General features: G+C 35.8%; 3 protein-coding genes and 1 long non-coding RNA gene across 4 annotated transcripts; 2 read left to right on the top strand and 2 right to left on the bottom strand.

The window, feature by feature from the left end:
* Nucleotides 1–2,901: 2,901 nt before the first annotated feature.
* Nucleotides 2,902–4,214, top strand: LOC112803543 (uncharacterized). The gene is made up of 4 exons (XM_025847056.1): nt 2,902–2,919; nt 3,009–3,181; nt 3,278–3,935; nt 4,056–4,214. Exons 1-4 carry the CDS (start codon nt 2,902–2,904, stop codon nt 4,212–4,214), a joined length of 1,008 nt encoding a protein of 335 aa, XP_025702841.1.
* Nucleotides 4,215–7,095: 2,881 nt separating this feature from the next.
* Nucleotides 7,096–10,745, bottom strand: LOC112796510 (ferredoxin--NADP reductase, leaf isozyme 1, chloroplastic). Its single transcript, XM_025838985.2, has 9 exons — nt 10,306–10,745; nt 9,955–10,192; nt 9,379–9,512; nt 9,156–9,234; nt 8,961–9,052; nt 8,761–8,838; nt 8,332–8,394; nt 7,812–8,046; nt 7,096–7,365 (listed from the first exon to the last, which is right to left on the bottom strand). The coding sequence occupies exons 1-9, from the start codon at nt 10,408–10,410 to the stop codon at nt 7,298–7,300; spliced, it is 1,092 nt and encodes a 363-aa protein (XP_025694770.1). The 5' UTR covers nt 10,411–10,745; the 3' UTR covers nt 7,096–7,297.
* Nucleotides 10,746–11,153: 408 nt separating this feature from the next.
* LOC112796505 (uncharacterized) lies at nt 11,154–11,985 on the top strand. Its single transcript, XR_003199219.2, has 2 exons — nt 11,154–11,406; nt 11,548–11,985. It is a non-coding gene; the product is annotated as an uncharacterized lncRNA (long non-coding RNA).
* A 2,763-nt stretch (nt 11,986–14,748) lies between these two features.
* LOC112796496 (uncharacterized) lies at nt 14,749–17,352 on the bottom strand. The gene has a single exon (XM_025838967.3). The coding sequence runs from the start codon at nt 16,888–16,890 to the stop codon at nt 14,896–14,898; it is 1,995 nt and encodes a 664-aa protein (XP_025694752.1). The 5' UTR covers nt 16,891–17,352; the 3' UTR covers nt 14,749–14,895.
* Between the last annotated feature and the right edge of the window lie 532 nt (nt 17,353–17,884).

Here is a 17,884-nt window from a genome sequence, read left to right as displayed (position 1 = left end):
TTCGGTCAAGTTGGAAAAGTCAGAAGCAAAGGTTACTCTTTGATGTTAAAAATGAAAAAAGTGAATCTGTGAGTTGGTGAAGCTCAAGGCTCAAGGTGTTGACCTTGGATGAAGTACCAAGGAACATGAATGAAGATAAAAAAAAAGGAGCTTGCTGTTCATTCAGAGGTAAGGAGAGAAAATCAGAGTTTGAAAGTTTTGTTCTGAGAAAGCTCTTTGAAGAAGTTCAACTAACTGGACAGTGTAACCTACTCAAAGGTGCATTCCGCCAGTATGAAGAACTGAATCAGAGGCTTGCTAATCTGGTTTTTCGCATAGCACAGAGGCTGTTGTTGAAGTCAATCTCCTTCATGTTTTTCTGATTGTAATGTACTTTTCTAAGCTTATCTTTCTGTAATTTCTTGAGAGAAAAGGCAAAGTGAGAAAGCTTAAGAAAAAGCCATGAGTGAAAAGGCTGAGAGATACTCTCGAGAGAAAAGCCTAGAGTTTTTTCAGATTTCTTTAGGTTGGTTAAGTGTCTTGTATCTTATTCCTGTTTGGTATCCCTTTCTTAGTTGGGTTAGCACTAAGAGTAAATAGTTAGGTGTTAGCATAGCCAATGTCAAGTTAGGTTAGAACTTGAGTGTGAAATTGGTGTATGTAATACTGTTAACTATAGTGAAATTCTTCCATATTTGTGGAGGAGACTGGATGTAGGTTGAATAGCACAAAGCAACCGAACCAGGATATATGTTGGTGTAAGCCTTTTCTTCTCTGTCATGTTCTGTTTTCCGTTATTCATGAGACAAAAATAAATTGTCTCATAAATTTCCGCTGCTGAGTTCAAACAGAATCAGATTTGTAACTTCTACAAAAAAGGTCAAAACAGCAACTTAAAAAGAAGGCATAGATTCAACCCCCCTTCTCTAAGCCTACTACAACCTTCAAAATGATTGTGCGAAACCCTTGGAAGGCCTTCCTGTGAGGTCTGGCGTTGGTAGCTTGAGAGAGGTTGCCGGAAAACTTCCTGGGTCGTTAACTTGGCTTCGTTCCAACAAAAATCCCTTCGTGAGGTAAGCATTATGTGAATGTAATTTCTCGTTTATTAATGTGGATTGTTCGAAGGTGTGTGGAAGGCTAGGGTTAGAACTGATTGTAGTTGTTATTGTTCATAGTTGGTTGATTAACTCCCTGTGTTGATTAATAGGATTTTTCGGGAAGGAAATGGTGCTCTTCAACATGCGAGTGCACCATGGTGGGGTATTTGGATATGAAAATGGTGTGCTCAGGTACTTGAAGGGTCAATCTACAGTTGTGGAGGACATTGACGGCGATCGGTGGAGTGTGTTTGAGGCATACGAGGAACTGAGACAGCTTGGATACCTGAAATCCAACATTTTTGCGTTATGGTACAAAGACCCAACTGAGGATGATTATGAGAGTCACTTGAAGCTGTTGGAAGGTGACACAGAGGCAATTGAAATGTGTACCATAGCAGGGAGGAGAGGCTTTGTTGATCTATTTGTGGTGCATGATGTTAAGGATACCGAGAGATTTTCGGAGGTGGGTTTTCTGGATGTGGGGGGAGAAACGGTAGGTGGCCAGAGTGAGGAACTTTTAGGTGGTGGTCTGGATTTAGTGGTGTTTGAAGGGAATGTAGAAGACAGTGATGGAGCTAGGGTTGTTGGTGAACAAGAATGCGAGAATAAGGATGGTGGGGTGGAATTAAGCCAAGAGGGACATGAGGCGGATAGTGACGATGTTAGCAGTGGCGAAGACAGTGATGACCCAACATACTTGCCATCTAATGAAGAAGAAAATAGTGTGGAAGACATCCACTTCACTGACAGTGATGAGGTGTACGACTATGAAAGTGGATTCGGTGATGATAATGCTGTGCTGAAGGATTGTAATGCGGAGAAGGACAAAAAGGTTGTCACAAGTGATTTGGATGATGAGGATGCAGTTGACAGTGATGAATTGGAGCAGGACCATGTAATTGCAGGAGTAGGAACATGTGCTGATGATGGGGAGGATGCTGCTGAGGAGGGGGGCAGAGGTTTCCAGTGCATAAGACACAAAAGTACCTGGGAAAGTACAAATGGAAGGTGGGCACATTGTATGAATCTCGACAAGAGTTCAAGGACACATTGGCGGCCTATGCAGTCCACACAGTTAGGAACATTAAATTCAAGAAGTGTGACTTGGTGAGGGTTCGAGCTGTTTGTCAGAAAGGCTGCCCCTTTTAGTTATATGCACGCAGGGTCGGTGAGGAATCCACTTGGCAACTAAGAAGCATGAATCTCCAACATACCTGCATGCAGACACACCAGGTTGGGATTATGCATAGCAAATGGTTGGGTAGCCAGTTTAAGAAGAAAGTTGAAGCCAACCCAAAGATCAAGGTGAAGGAGCTGGTTGCAAGGGCTCACAAAAAATGGAACCTGACTGTTACCAAGGCAATGGCAGCTAAGATAAAACAGGAGGCTTTGAGTCAGATACAGGGCGCCTTTAAGGAGTAGTACAAGCGAATAAACAACTACTGCCATGAACTCCTAAGAACAAACCCAGGTTCCATAGTGATTCTGAAGGTAACTCGATCACCAAATTTTGCTCAAGAGAGACAGAACGCAGAGCTGATGAACTATTGTATTTTTCAAAAAATGTATGTATGCTTTGATGCTTGCAAGAAAAGTTTTCAACACTGTAGAAGGTTCATTGGGCTGGACGGTTGCTTCTTGAAAACCCCCCCAAGGTGGACAACTGTTGACTGCAGTCAGAAGAGACCCAAATGAGTGAAATGACCAGATTCTTCCAATTGCGTATGCAGTTGTGGAGGCAGAGACTAAGGACTCTTAGGTTTGGTTTTTGCGTCACCTGTCTGATGACTTAGGCCCACATAATGTTGCAAAGTGCACGTTTATGTCTGATCAGCAAAAGGTAATTCACCATATATCAGCCTATGCAACTTGTCCATGTATACATTTATAAATGCACTAACCATATGAAATCTTACCTTCTGTAAACAGGGTTTACTGCCGGTGTTTGAAGAGGTCATTCCAGGGGTGGATAATAGGTTCTGTGTCAGGCACCTCTACAGCAACTTCAGGAAGAAGTTTCCTGGTTTAGAGCTAAAGAACAAGATGTGGAAGTGTGCTAAAGCAAGTCATTGGCAGAGTTGGGAGAAGGAGATGAAATCTTTGTGAGGTTTGAATGAGGGAGCATTTAGACATCTGAATGGCATTCCACCAAGGTTCTGGTCAAGATCCAGGTTTTCCTTCCTATCTAAATGTGACAGCCTCGTTAATAATATGAGTGAGAGTTTTAATGCTGTGTTAGTAGAAGCAAGAGAGAAACCAATTGTGAGCATGTTAGAGGATATTAGAGTTTATATGATGACTAGATGGGCTGCAAATAGGGAAAGGGTTCTTAATTATCCAGGAAACATTATGCCAATGATTAGGAAGAAATTAGAAAAACGGACAAGCTTAGCTAGGGACTGGAGGCCATATTGGTCATCTGCTAGCAAGTACGAGGTTATGTGTGGTCTAGATAAGTATGTTGTGGATCTAACTGCTGGTGAATGTTCTTGCACGAAATGGCAAATGAGTGGGATTCCTTGTCCTCATGCCATCAGCTGCATCATCTTCAAAGGCCTTAATCTGGAGTCATATGTGGATGACTGCTACAAGAAGGAGGCCTACATCATGTGCTACAAGGAGGTCATACACTCTCTAAACGGCCTGGAGCTATGGGAGAGGACTCAATATGATGATGTCATCCCACCTCCATACAGGAAGCTAAGCCACAGGCCGGTGAAGAAGAGGAAACGAAGGGCTGCAGATGAAGACAACAGAAGCCAGACTCATCTGTCACGGAAGGGAGAAGTCCAAAGATGCTCCAACTGTGGTGGAGTGGGACACAAGAAGAGCGGCTGCAGCCAGCCTAAGAAGAGGGTAAGAGGGTTTGTGATATGCTATTCTAGGGTTCAGTTACCATTATGATTGCCATCTATTTAATTTAACTACTATATGATATGTGTCTAACTGTCTCTATGATTTACATTTTGTTTGTAGACCCAAAGTTCAACCAAAAGAGCTAAGAAGAATGCACCTAAGTTGGCACCTGGTCAGACAGTTTGGGGAGGCAGAAAGAAGAATACTACACCATCACCAACCAATCTGCCAGCATCTCATACCAGGAAAACCCCCCCCCACAAGGCCCAAGAAACGTGAAGCCCGGCCCACCACAGAAGCACCTCAGCCCAAAAAAGCTTCCACTAAGCCCAAGAAACCTTCCACTTAGCCCAACATCTTGGTCTAGCCCAAGAACAAGGCTGCATCAGCTGCAACCTCCACCAGCAACAAACAGCCCCCTAGCCAGCCATCTGTGAGGAAGAGAAAATTTTCTATTATTCAATGCAGTGCACCTCATCTACCCCTACAGAAGCTGAGGTTGACGGCCAAGTTACCTCCATCTCAGTGAAAAAATCTTTAGGATTTGAATGTGAAATCTTTTGGGACTCTTGTGTTAATTTTTTGCAAGCAGTGTTTTTAATTTCGGTACTGGCTATTTACATTAAGAACATTACCTTAGTTACATTGGTTTGATTACTGTATTTTGGTATTAAGTGCCTGAGGACACTTGAAGTGTTGCTTCTCTGTTTTTTGGTACTAAGCATGTGGAGGCAAACAGTTTAGTCGTGTATATTTTAACTAGTCATCAAATGAAATATGCCATTACTAATTATTAAATTTTCAGATCTTGTACTTAATACTTTTCTACTTTGCTCAAAAACTACATTTACATTACAAGATAACACAACTCCACCATTAAAGAAGGTGACAATATGGGCAACATTAAACAACACTTTCCTTCAATAATTCAAACAGTTTCAAACATGCTACACACCTAAACCACTGTAACATCACAGAATACCCTCAAACTCTACCCACACAAGATAGGAAACCTCATAACATTCCCTACAAAATCATCTATAACCTAGGTGCATTCCATTCGGGTGCTTTAAGTTGTAATGATTCTGCAGAAATAAGAACAAAACCCCACCCACCCAGCAATACATAGAGCAGCCACAACCCAAAGCTTCGTCTCCACCTCCTTCAATCTTGCTTTTAATTTCGTTATCTTCCTCCTATTTCTTGCAAATTCAACCTCTTGCTGGACACCTCCAGGTTTTGGATCTGCCCATTTGAAGAAATCACAGCCATTCTGAACCTAATAGGAGCTACAGAAACATATGAAGAAATCTCAAATTCTCAGACCCACAATAGCAAAATAGGAAGAACACTTTAACTCATAGTATACACAACCTTAAAATCTTCGTCTCAGGTTATCCTTCGTCGATGAAGTTCGCAAAATCGGCCTCTCACCATAGCCACAGAGCAACTCTTTTGCATCTGAACGAAAACGTGAGGCTCTTGAGCTCTGGGAAGCCATGGACGCTGCTGTCTCCTGAACCCTAGCTGTCGACCGTTAGCAGCAGCTCCCGTCGATATTCCTCCTTCGCCTGCACTTCACATTCATTCACTTTCTTGATTTAATCCTTCTATTATTATTTATTTATATTAATTAACGTTTCCAATATCCGTTAAAACGGTTGTAACTAAACTTAACGACTACAGGGGTAAAATCGTCCGAGAAAACAAACTGGAATCTCAAGGACCTTTTTGTTGCGAAAAAAAGGCGATGGACGAAATAAATTTTTAGCTCCTACATTAGGGACCAAAATCATACTTATCCCTTATATTTATGCTTGTTAAATATAAAAAAAATATTGTTTTCTTGTCATATCAAAATTATTATATATTTATTTATTTTATTGTAGGTTAAATAGATAATAAATTTTAACCTAATAAATTTAATTAAATTATTTGTGAAAAAAAGCAATATATTTATATATTGATGTTTATAAAACATTATAGTCATCTTTTTATATATAACTTTAATAAAAGATATAAATCATAATTAATAGATAAATAATAAATATAAATAATATTTTTATATAGGTTAATTTATTGTTAGAGAATGGTAAATTATAAATTACATGCTCATTATTTTTTGCTAAACTTCGTAACTAAACTTAGGTTTGGCCTAACTTAAGTTAGATGGGTTCACTTCGGCCCTAGTTATTAATCAAATCATTTACGGAGCTGAAAGATTTGTCTGGATAATTAAGTTTAGTAATTAGGTTACTAGATTATTTAAGTGTTGAAAGTTTTATGTTATATATGTAACAACTCATTAATTAATGATAAATCTATAAAAAAAAGGACTTGCATGCGTGACTTCTCATCCAAAGTCACTTATTAATTGTGTAATTAGTGGAATTGAAGAATATTTATTTTTTAACTTTTTATATTAAAAATACGTGAAAATTAAATCTAAATTTAGTACTTATAAATTTGTATAATTTTATTTTATATTTCATCAAACATATTTATTATTTTTAAATAAATTTAAGGATTTATTTAACATATATCTTAAGAACATAAATTAATGTTATTAATTAAAAAAAATAAACAAAATATAAAATTTAATTTTTAATGTATTTATTGTATATTTATTAAAATAAAAAATTTAAAATTTTTATTAATAATAATCTTAACATATGTTTTAAAGACATATGATAACTAAACTCTAGATTTAATTAATATTGGTTTACATTCTAAGAACCGAATTTTTTCTAAAAATTTTGATCCTTTCAAATGAGAAGATGTTTATGAAAATTTTAGGAATAAATGACTATTTTAATACTCAAAAAATATATTTTCCAATGAAATAATTTTTCAAAAAAAAAATTAACATTTATATCCTAAAAGTCAAGTATAGTTAATTCATTTTATTACTTAATATCATTATTTTAATATAGTTTCCCCAACATCATATTAAATATCGTTTTCCAAAGAGATTAACTTTTTACCCATTAACACTGAAACGATTTACCAAAGATTGTTTATAAGTACCGCTAATAACATGCTTAAATCATTTAAAATAGAAAACTTTCACTATTCATCAAGGTGTTTAATTTGAAGTATGATATGTATAATTTACTAATCTTCAACAAAAGGCATGAAAATAGAAAAATTGGTACAAATATGAAGGTGTGAATTTTGTCTATACTGCATCATCCCTCAAAAATTAAGGCCTTTTTTCCAACGAAGTTGTTACATAAACATGGTAAAAACAAATCATGAAAGAAAAATTACAAGTTGGTAATTTATCTACAGAATGCAGAGAAAGGGTAGTGACTATTTTGTTTCATCATAAAGCATGAGTTGATATATCTAATCAACTGAACTTAGTACACTTCCACATTCCATTGCTCTGCTTTCTTCAATTGTCTCTTGTACTCAATCCAGTCAATTCCTACAATATATAATGAAACACAATACATAAAAATGTATAAAGTAAATTGAAATTTTGTTATGAACACTCTTAGTCTTATAATATTAAAAGTTACTTCATAGAGCAGAAATGTATAAGATTTATAAAAGTTATTTACACCTTATTTCTAAATAGTGTAAGACTTTAGTAGTACATATTTTACCCTCAAAATTAGATAATGAATTAGAATTTGAAATTGATTAACTTGACAAATACATGAACTAACTCAATAAATATTGTCAAAGACTCAGAACTATTTGAGTTTATCTTTATTTCTAATTGATTGAAGACTCTAATAAGAAAATGACTTCTAAGTGAGACAAGCATTCAATAGAGAAAAAGGTGTTGGTTAAGATGCTAGAGGTGCTCTAAAATGCTAATATGGCAAAAGGAAAATGATTTCTTCTTTTTTAAAAAAAAAATGTTACCATCTCTAGCAGCCAAAGAGACCATAATGTCATCAATTCCTTTCTCCATTCCTTTAAGTCCACACATGTAAACAAAAGTGTTATCTTTCTTGAGCAACTCCCAAAGCTCTTCTGCATACTCAGCCATTCTGGTTTGGATGTACATCTTCTCTCCTTTCTCATTTGTTTGCTCTCTGCTCACAGCAAAGTCAAGCCTGAAGTTCTCAGGTGCTTTCTCCTTCATCTTCTCAAATTCCTACCCCCCAAAATCCATGTAATTGGAGTTCAATCACCAAATATATAACTCAACTTTTCGAGTAATGATTAATCAGTCTCATGAAACTACTTATCCTAAAAATTTAAGTTGATATGAAAACTTACATAAATGATTATATCTCTTACATGTCTACTCTTTTTATATTTGAAGCGTGAATTATTTTATTTTAAAGATATAACTATTTATATATCACTTTCTATATCAGATTAAACTTTTGGAATAACTGGCTTCATGAATGAATGAAAATGCTTTGATTCTTCTTACCTCCTTGTAAAGCAGTGAGCTGCTTGTGGGAACACCCAAGAAGAGCCATGCCAAACCATTGAACTACACATATGTGTAAATATATCAAAACATGGTTAATAATCAAATGTGATCACTACAATCACATTCTATTTTAACAATTGACAACAAAGAAGGATCGACTATATAGATCAAACAACTGTCATAATTCTCTATTATCTTTAATAGCAGTCAAATTTTAGTTGGCATATGCTAATAGAAATTTTTTTTGCTAATTCAGCAATACCTTAGAGCTAAGAACTATGAATACATATCAGTTATCAGTGTCTGGTCTTCAAAATTGTTTTATGGTACTGATTGATATTCTAGGAATTCTATAGCATATATTGTCCATGTTAATGTTCATGCTAGATACTCTCAAGAAAGATGCTAGTTTCTGTGAATACTTACCTTGTAATCGTCGTGCTTTTCGAAGAACATTTTCCACAAAAATGAGCGGAATGGGGCAATTCCAGTTCCAGTTGCCAACTGTAAACGAAATCTCAATGATTTAATGGTACTAAAAATCAAAACAGCAGTGATGATCATCACATATATATGATATTCCTTTTTATCTACTGATTAAGATGGTAAAATGAATGATAATGTACCATGACGATGGTGGCATTAGGATCTTTTGGCATAAGCATTTCTTTCCCAACAGGTCCTGTAATTGTTACTTCAGCTCCAGGCTTCAAATCACCTGCATCAACAGGACCATTGATAGTGACTGGAACAAAAGAAAATGAAAACAATTTCTTGATTATAAAAGACTATAAATATCTTCTAAAACCATTGATTCTTACACAAGAAATTTGAGCAAACTCCTTTGACAATCTCTCCATTTTCATTTGTGTAAACAAGCCTCTTCACACATAGTGAAACCTGCATGAAAACATATACAACTCAATGTTGATGTCACTGATGAATGTCAGCATGCACTTTCTGAACTCTCTAATTACTTTGGCACAAAAGTTGATAAAGGCTCTATGAATGAATTTATGCAATCAAACTCTAACAATGACTCACAGTTTTGGAGTCTCCAAAGTCACCAAGGGCACTGCTGGCAATGGAATACAATCTGAGTTTATGAGGCTTCCCATTCTTGTCAACTCCCTCAGGAATTACCCCAATTGATTGCCCTTCTCTGTATGGAACCTCTCCTGAAATATATAATATACTCAGCTTTTTTGCTCAAAACAATAACTTCTAATAGAAATCTTGTATAAATGTTTAGACAAAGGATATGTTCAATTGGCCTAATGAAAATATTTCATAAACATTAATTGTTTTTATATAAATACGATAGTTGAGAACCGTTAAATAATTTCACAATAAATATCTATATATCAGCTGTCATATTCACAAGAAAATATCTTTGTATAAATAGCCCTTACGAGGGTTAGATTAGATGATAGATTAACATAATAAAATTTTGGTAGAAACTTAGGTGTAGTTAATTTCATGTAAAGTTGATAATTGAGAGTCGGTACATAAAAATTTAGTCAAACATATCAAATTATTTAATGACTATGAAGTTAACTGTACCTGAGTTTCTCCCTAAAATTTTTAGAAATTGAATTAAGAAAAATGAAAATGTATTACCCTCAGTGCTGAAGACCATGTGCCAAGTTTCACCAGGAGCATCATCACCAGTGATCTTAGTGTTGAGCAAGCACCTTCCAATGTATGGGTTCTTAGGCTTGAACTTGTTCACAACCACACCTTCTTCCTGCTTCTTGTGCTCCTTCTCCACCTTTGTTGGTGTCTGTGTCGTCTCTGTCTCCGTGGTTGTAACTTGAGCTCTTATTGAAACCGAAACATCTCTCCATTGCAATGAAGCCTGAAATAAAGATTGATCAAAACCATTACATCATATCTCCACGTTAAATTAAGAATACAATTAAATTATCATCTAACAGTTTTTATCTATCTTCTGTGCAAAAATATTTGTACCTTTTTGAATACGACTCTCTCCGGAGCGACGATGGAGGTGCGGCTCGAGAGAGAGGCAGACTTGGTAGATGGGAAGGAGACTGAGGCCGTAACGGCGGCAGCCATTTTTTGAGCAGAAAAGAGTGAGAGAGAGCAATGTTAGAAAAGAAGTGGTGGTGTCAAGTGAAGGTAGTTTAAACTTGAAAGGTTGTTATGTTGTGTTATTTTTTGTTTTGGTTTTTGCAGAGAACGAGAGAAAAGATGGATTGGCGATTATTAATTGATTGAGTGGACGAGAATTGGAAAGCAATGCAGTGGAGGATATGACATGAGGATAAAATGTACGTTCTAGTGTGGAATCTATGACACTCATAAATTATTATGTGATATTTTCATCATTAACAGGTGCCATATGATTTCGCAAAATAATAAATATTTGAATAAACAATTTTTTTCTTCCTTTGGTTAACCTTTGAATAAACATTTAAGTTAGTCCAATGAATTTTTTATGAGATATTTTAGTTTTTAATAATTTTTTGTTATTTTAGAATTTCTGAAAATTACTTATGTGTTTCAATAAAATTATACACTCAAATTAATCTTAACAAATTTCAGAACATTTTGGTTTTTAATAATTTGCATATGGAAACAAATGTTCATTTCATTTTCATTTTGGTATGAAGCCAAATGACGCTGGAATCTCGGATTTTATTTTTGTCCAAACAAAAATAAACAGCACAAAATAAAATGTGAAGTAAAAATCCACTGTAGGCAGGCCCAACTCTAGCCCAATTTGGGCCCAATACTATGCCCAGAATCAGATTACGCGGGAGTTGGGCTAAAAACGTTAGAAAATGGCGCCTTTAGGCGCTACGGAGCAGAAGCTTGAATTTTGACTATTCTGAATAAATGTGTCACTCCTTTCACATTAACAAAACGCCATTAACTCTACCGACTCACGTTGCTTCAGCTGTAATTTGAATTTAAATAAAAAAATATATTTAATGTGCATACATGACTGAAATTTGTTTCTCTCAGAAACTACATGCATGAGGAAGAAAGAATTGAAGAATCGAGCGTCGATTCGAGTGTCCTTTTCTCCTCGTCGGATTCAGATTTCAGGTACGCCGATTTCTCCGTTTGGACCTTGATTTGATGCTATTATTATGTATGCTGCAATTTTGGTGATTATGTTTCTGATTAACCATTGCGAGAATCTGATCCAATTAGGTAATTTTATTTTCGATCTTTGTTTCTTGGCAGAGACTAGAGAATAGATCAGTAGATGCAGCATTTGTGTTTCTTTAGTCGCCAGCTGCTGGCTCTCCTTTTTTTTGTCGTTCAGATTTATTAATTTATATTTTCTAGAACCTAGATTTGTGTGCATTGCACTCAAGAAATTTTTATGAGAATTGCTGAATTAGATATGTTACATTTTTAATTAGCCAATAGTGATTGCAATGTCTTGGAGATTCATAAATTATAAATTATAAGTTAATTGAAAGTTATCTGGTAGATATGGAGAGGATTTTGATGTGATTTATGTAGAATCAGCATTCTGCTGGTTCTGCTCTCATGTCGACTTATATAGCAAGTCAATTATTATTGTAAGATTTTCATGAAACTTGATTTACTGTATAAATATATGTGGTCTGCAGTCTGCACTTGTTGTTTAATACTTTAATCAATGTTCATTTGTTATTGATTTATTTCCCTCCTTTTCTGTCTATGTTATGTGAAAATGGAATATTAGATTGGTTATGATGTGGCTGAGAGTTCCTTAAATAGTTTGAGAGAGAGAATACAAGATTTACATATTATTCTGAATTCTGGTTTACAATAAAAAAATAGCAAGAGATTACTGAAGATTTGAAGTAATACCTATCACGTGAGAAGAAGAACAATGATAGATACTCGGTTGATAAAAGTGAATCAAATAGAAGATATAGTCTTCTCAAAAAGGGGCAATGGAAGACAAATATAAACAAACATTTGGAGAAACCATTTAAAAGATGCTAATACTCTAAAATGTTTTTACTAAAAAATGTCGTTTTTGATAGAGTAACATGGGTACATACATGGCATCGAATAATTCATTTAGCTACTTGGTGGCATAGGAAACTTTTGTGGATGTTACTATTATATGCCCAATTATTCTTTGGACAATAGGAAAGAAAAAACCGAACTTTTTCTCTTGCAATGCTCTGATTTGGATCTTCATTTCAAGCTTTAGGATTTTTCTTTTCTTTTTTTCATTTCTTGCTTTCTGTTTTATCTATTGTGAATAGAGGGATTCTCTTGTTTGGTTGAATTGATTCTCTTTGATATCTTGTTTGGTTTCTTGTCATGGTAGAAAGATACATATCAGTTTCTTAGTCTTTGTATTTTATTTCTTAATGGATAGTTTTTTATAAAAGATAGGATCTGAATTGTATAGTCATTTATTCCTTGTTAGTAGTTTAGATGAAGCACTATTCTTATTTATCTTATTGGATGTTAATATTCATTCATATGGGATTGGAAAACTTTTTTACAACACCAGCTTATGTGCATTAACCATTCCATTTTTTTAGCTAGTATCTAGATTCTTTTATCAGGAGTTTGACTAATTCGATCCGAAAAATTGTGACAATGTCTCTTAAATGAGTTCTTTTCATTTACAGAAACTCGATCTCAAGGCCAATGAGAAAAGCACATTCATTAACCATTGCATTTGGAATGCTCATGTTCTATTTACCTTAACAAGATAAATCCTTAAGCCATCACCCATCAAAATTTAAACACATTATTTTGACTATTTAATACTTTTTTAGGGTTTATCTTTTGACCAAGTGCCGTGTGGATAATGATAAAAATATTCAAAATTCTATATTCGTCAATTGATTGGTTATTAGAATCTCTAAATGCATACCACAAATGTGATCTTATTCAATAATTGACCCATGCCAATGACTTTACCGTTTGCAAGCCACGTGCTTTGACTGTCCTAAGGTCCATAGAGTTCTTTCTTTTGATATTGCATTTGATTCTGAGTTCTTGTTTTTTACCTATTCCTACCATATTATTAGTTTCCTAAGAAAAGAAGAATTGTGATTTGTAAGAATATAGATGACTACTTTTTTTACCTTTTAAATGGTTGTTAGCGAGCAATTGGGAGGTTGTTTTCACTTTGCATAGACAGATACACAAGTTTATGGTCTTGGTTGTTATGACAGACTGTATGCCTTTGCAAGTTGCAATTAGTTGACGCTTGACACTAGTGGCATACCTTAATCATGGTTCCACTTTTATCCTTTTAAAAAGTATAGTCAATTTCGCCTTTATTAGTGCATGATGAGGGATGATATTGTTTTAGAAAACGAGTGAGTTACTTGCATGTTTGCATAGTATTTTTTTTCTTGGTCAAAATTGGTGTGGCCATGTGTGACTGATAGTTACTTCAACCAAAATAAAAGAGATTAGAGTACATGTCAAATGAGAATAAGTTGATTTACTGAATTACACATGGTGCATCATGAATCAACATTATTCAAATGTTTAGATATATTACAAATTATTTATACGAAGTTATATTAAAATTTATAGCATTAGTTTATCTCAGTGCATGATATATCAAAATAATAAAACAGTTGGGGCCTTTGGATCAAATAATTTTTTCTTGTTAATCTGCGTATGAAATTATGAACAGATGAGAAAATTATTAGAGTATTATTCTCACGGTATACCTTTGTGTTTCTTACTTTCTTCCGTATGAGCCCTTTTTCATATTAATAGAAATTAGTTTCTTACTTTCTTCGGTTAATAGAAATTAGTTCAAAAATAAATAATGAAAAAAATTGGGATGTGTTACAATTTCTTTTATATATATATATATATATATATATTTCATAAATATTTAATAGTAGACTACCGGTTATCGAATCCTTGACCAAGAAAGATTAGCTACAGCAAAAGATCATTCCATTAGACTCTGCAAACATTCCATGTTGGTCATCATCCCTTCCCCCAAAATCTTTTCAACTAGAATGCGGGAAAAATATCGGTGCCATAGTTAAAAGGGAAATAGAAACATCAAATAAGATGGGTTAAAGACTAAAATTAGCAAATGATGATGGTGATAAATAAAAAAAAATAAAAAAGAAGAAAAACAAAAAAAGAAAAGGAAAAAGAAAGTGAGGGAAATGATATAATTTCATGTGGTACGTGTCAGTTGTTGTCCATGTAACTAAAACTACCTAAAGTGAAGTGTTTCCATCTGTTTGATATTACGAGTTGATTTACACAAAATCTATAACTTGATATTGACGTGTGGGGTCTTTACATTCTGCTACAATTGCCAATGCATAATTGGATTTGTTTCTGTTTTCAGGGTCGCAAACTATAAATTGACAAGTTACAATAAAGAAAACTTTTACCTAAACGTATGTGTAGGTTATAGCTTTCTACACCAAACAACTCTGCAGATAACTGAAAACTAAATCTTATCAATTTAAGAAGGCATTACATTTGATTGTATATACACTCACAAGAACAATAAATTAGAGATAAGAATAAATTGATTGAATAATGAAACCTTACAGAATAAATAACAACAATAACGCATTTGTCTTGCTATTGATGTAGTTTATGGAACCCTCTAGAACCTCTAGACTGGTAAAGCTCTAGCCTACTCTTGGATTCTTGCAACAAGGCTTCCAGCGCCTCATCTTGAGTCACATTAGGTTGTTTGGATGCCCATTCAAGCACTCCAAGAACCTCGGCTTGGGCTAGCTCTTCGCTATCCGGCACGTGCAGTGCAATGTAAGATAGCAATACCAGTGCTGATTTTTGAACAATTTGTTCTCCTAGATACACAAGCTGAACCAAGTGTTTAGCGCCACCAGCGCTTATAATTGCCTTAGAGTGATCAACATGGAGGTAGTTGTCTTTGCCAGCGAACTTTGTGAGCGAAATTGATGCCTCTCTTGATATCTCGGCCTCCCTTTCGTCCAGAAGCCGCACCAAGGGACCAATTATCCTTGTCTCCGTCGCCCTGAATGTCCTTGCCAGATTCCCAATAGCCTTGACACAAGGAATGAGGAGGTCTGAATCGCCTTTATCTATGATCTTGAGCACTTGATCAACAACTGCCTTGCAAGCAGGGGAGTTAGGCTTGAAGGCAGACCTCCTTAACTCTGCATCTTTCTCTGCCACAGCCGTTATCTCCATCACGGCCATGGCAGAATTGTACTGCACATCTTCGCGCCCTCTCTCGAGCAAAACAGCAAAACAAAGCAACGCCCTTGATTCCGTGATGCTACGACAAATAGCCGAGTTTTCCTTGGCCAAGTGCCATAAGGCTCTGGCAGCCATGGCCTTCATATAAGCCTTAGTCTCAGGATCCTCAAGCTCCCTCCCCTTCATGTTAATGCCTGAATACGAATAGCTTTGCTGATGACTCTGCTTCCCATGATTCTGATTCACATCATTCCCTTGATTCACTTGCTGCTGGGACGGCTGCTGTTGCTGCTGCTGCTGCTGCTTGGAAGCAGCATGCATAGCCATAGTACTAGTAACCACTCTATGCATCTGGTTTGTAGAACGATCACCCAAAGGATGCTGCACTCTACTCTTATCCTCATCTTCATTCCCATTAATCTTCTTCAAACCATTCCCATTCCCATTAACATTATTGGTATTATTCGCCATCACAACAGCGTGAATCGAATTTGGCTTATTACTAACAATAGCATACTTACTATGCTCCTGAACAGTCTCAAAAGCAAGATGACCAACTAACAATCTTATGATATTATGCTGAGCAAAAAGATCTTGGCATTTAGGGTAGTTACCTGCAAGCTCAGAAACAGCCCAAGCTACCACTGCTTGAACCTTCATAGGTCCTTCTTTAAGGATCTTAGCAAAAACAGAACAAACACCAGAATGGATCATATGCTCCACGCTCTCGGGATCACGCGCCAACAACCCAATCGCTCTTGCAGCGTTTTCCTGACCTTCCATCTTCCCTTCTTTCACAAGCTTCAGTAACGGACCAACGCCACCTTCTTCAATTATGAGCTTCCCGTAACGGTCATTATCACGTGCCAAAGAAACAAGCTGCGCCGCAGCATCGGCGCGTTCATCCACGGAGCTCGTGTGGAGCGTCGCGATGTATTCCCAGATTAGGCCGAGTATTGGCTCGTTGGCGGCGATTGGAGGAAGGCCGAGATACTCGTCCGCGCGGTCGTCGGCGGGGGCGGAGACGCGGAGAAGCCACGACACATCCCCGATGGAATTCTCAAGCTGTGACGACATCTTGCGAAACGCGGCGGTGGGGATGATGGTGAAGACGCGCTTTACGAGGCCGTTGTTGCGGCACTTGAGGACTAACGAGAGTGCCTTGTCGAGAACTATATCGGTATCGGCGACGATGCGGCGCGTGGGTCGGTCGTAGAGGTCGCCGCTTACTCTTGCGGCCTGGCGGAGGAGGGCGGCGAGCTTCTCCGCCTTGGATTTGAGCTCCTGACAATCGTTCTTGAAAGATGCGCTGGCCTCATCGGCCGCCTTGGTTACTTGGTCTGCCAGCTGGATCGGCCTTGCCAGTAACTGCTTCACTGAGTCTCCCATTGGATCGATCTCTGATCTCAAAAGTCAAAACTTGATGAGACTTACAGTTGACTATTTATTTGGCACTGGGAATTCTTTGATTGCTGCTTTGATGAAGGATCGGAATTTGTTTTATAAAAAGCAAAAGGTTTAGATGAAAGAAGATTGGAATTGTGAAGAAATGATTGATTAAATGAATGAATGATTGGTTATGATAATGGAGTGAGAAAGGTGAAGAGGGTGGTGAGGGAGGTGGGGCTTATAGGTTTGGTGAGTGAAAGGAGAATGTATTAAACAGACGAATCTCAAGACTGAAGAAGTGTATACCCATGGTGCTGTGGTGTTCGACGGGGTTTACAACAAACCAAACGCGGTTTCTTCTTTCTCTCTCTTGAGTAAACTTTGGCCAAAATTTAGGACTCTTCGAATTTAGGAGACTATATTTGACTCATTTTAATAAATGGTTAAATCCACGTACTTATAAATTTAGATCCTCCAAATTTTAAATTTTTATTTTAAAAAATAAAATATAATTTTTATTTTTTAATAATTTATTTATTTTTTTTAGTCTTATTTATAAAATAAATAATAAAAAATTACTTTTTACCTTCTAAAATAAAATTTAAAACTTAAATTATTCAAATCTCTTATTTATAATTAACTTAGTTGATTTAACGGCAACTCACTTAAATAAATATCAAGTATTCGAGTTTTATTTGATGTACACGATAATTTATTGATTAGTGTTTGGTCAGTTGAGATGAGTGATATTATTTAAAAAAAAAAATCCATTTATTAATCCTCTAAGTTTTTAGGCTTGTGGTAAGATACTTACTTCAAAATTGATAAAGTGGTTACTTGATTTTATATAAAAGCAATAGTTAAAATATTAGTACTATTATATTAGATAATATAATTAAATATATTAAACTATTTAACAGTTTTAATTATCACTTTTATATAGAAATATTTTTATCTGAATAATTACTCATAGATAATTAACTTGTGATTACTA

The sequence above is a fragment of the Arachis hypogaea genome, chromosome 1, assembly GCF_003086295.3.
Source record: "Arachis hypogaea cultivar Tifrunner chromosome 1, arahy.Tifrunner.gnm2.J5K5, whole genome shotgun sequence".
NCBI lineage: Eukaryota > Viridiplantae > Streptophyta > Magnoliopsida > Fabales > Fabaceae > Arachis > Arachis hypogaea.
The sequence above is the reverse complement of the archived record's forward strand: the minus strand, read 5'-3'. Positions and strand labels throughout refer to the sequence as shown.

Excerpts from the sequence above, each read along its gene's own strand:
- LOC112796496 (XM_025838967.3), bottom strand. The coding sequence starts at position 16,890 with ATGGGAGACTCAGTGAAGCAGTTACTGGCAAGGCCGATCCAGCTGGCA.
- LOC112803543 (XM_025847056.1), top strand. Across the intron at positions 3,182-3,277 it reads GAGAAGGAGATGAAATCTTT|CCTCGTTAATAATATGAGTG; the intron begins GTGAGGTTTGAA and ends TAAATGTGACAG. Across the intron at positions 3,936-4,055 it reads GCAGCCAGCCTAAGAAGAGG|ACCCAAAGTTCAACCAAAAG; the intron begins GTAAGAGGGTTT and ends TTTTGTTTGTAG.
- LOC112796510 (XM_025838985.2), bottom strand. The coding sequence starts at position 10,410 with ATGGCTGCCGCCGTTACGGCCTCAGTCTCCTTCCCATCTACCAAGTCT. Across the intron at positions 9,513-9,954 it reads CATGGTCTTCAGCACTGAGG|GAGAGGTTCCATACAGAGAA; the intron begins GTAATACATTTT and ends TATATATTTCAG. Across the intron at positions 7,366-7,811 it reads CTCTTTGGCTGCTAGAGATG|GAATTGACTGGATTGAGTAC; the intron begins GTAACATTTTTT and ends TATATATTGTAG.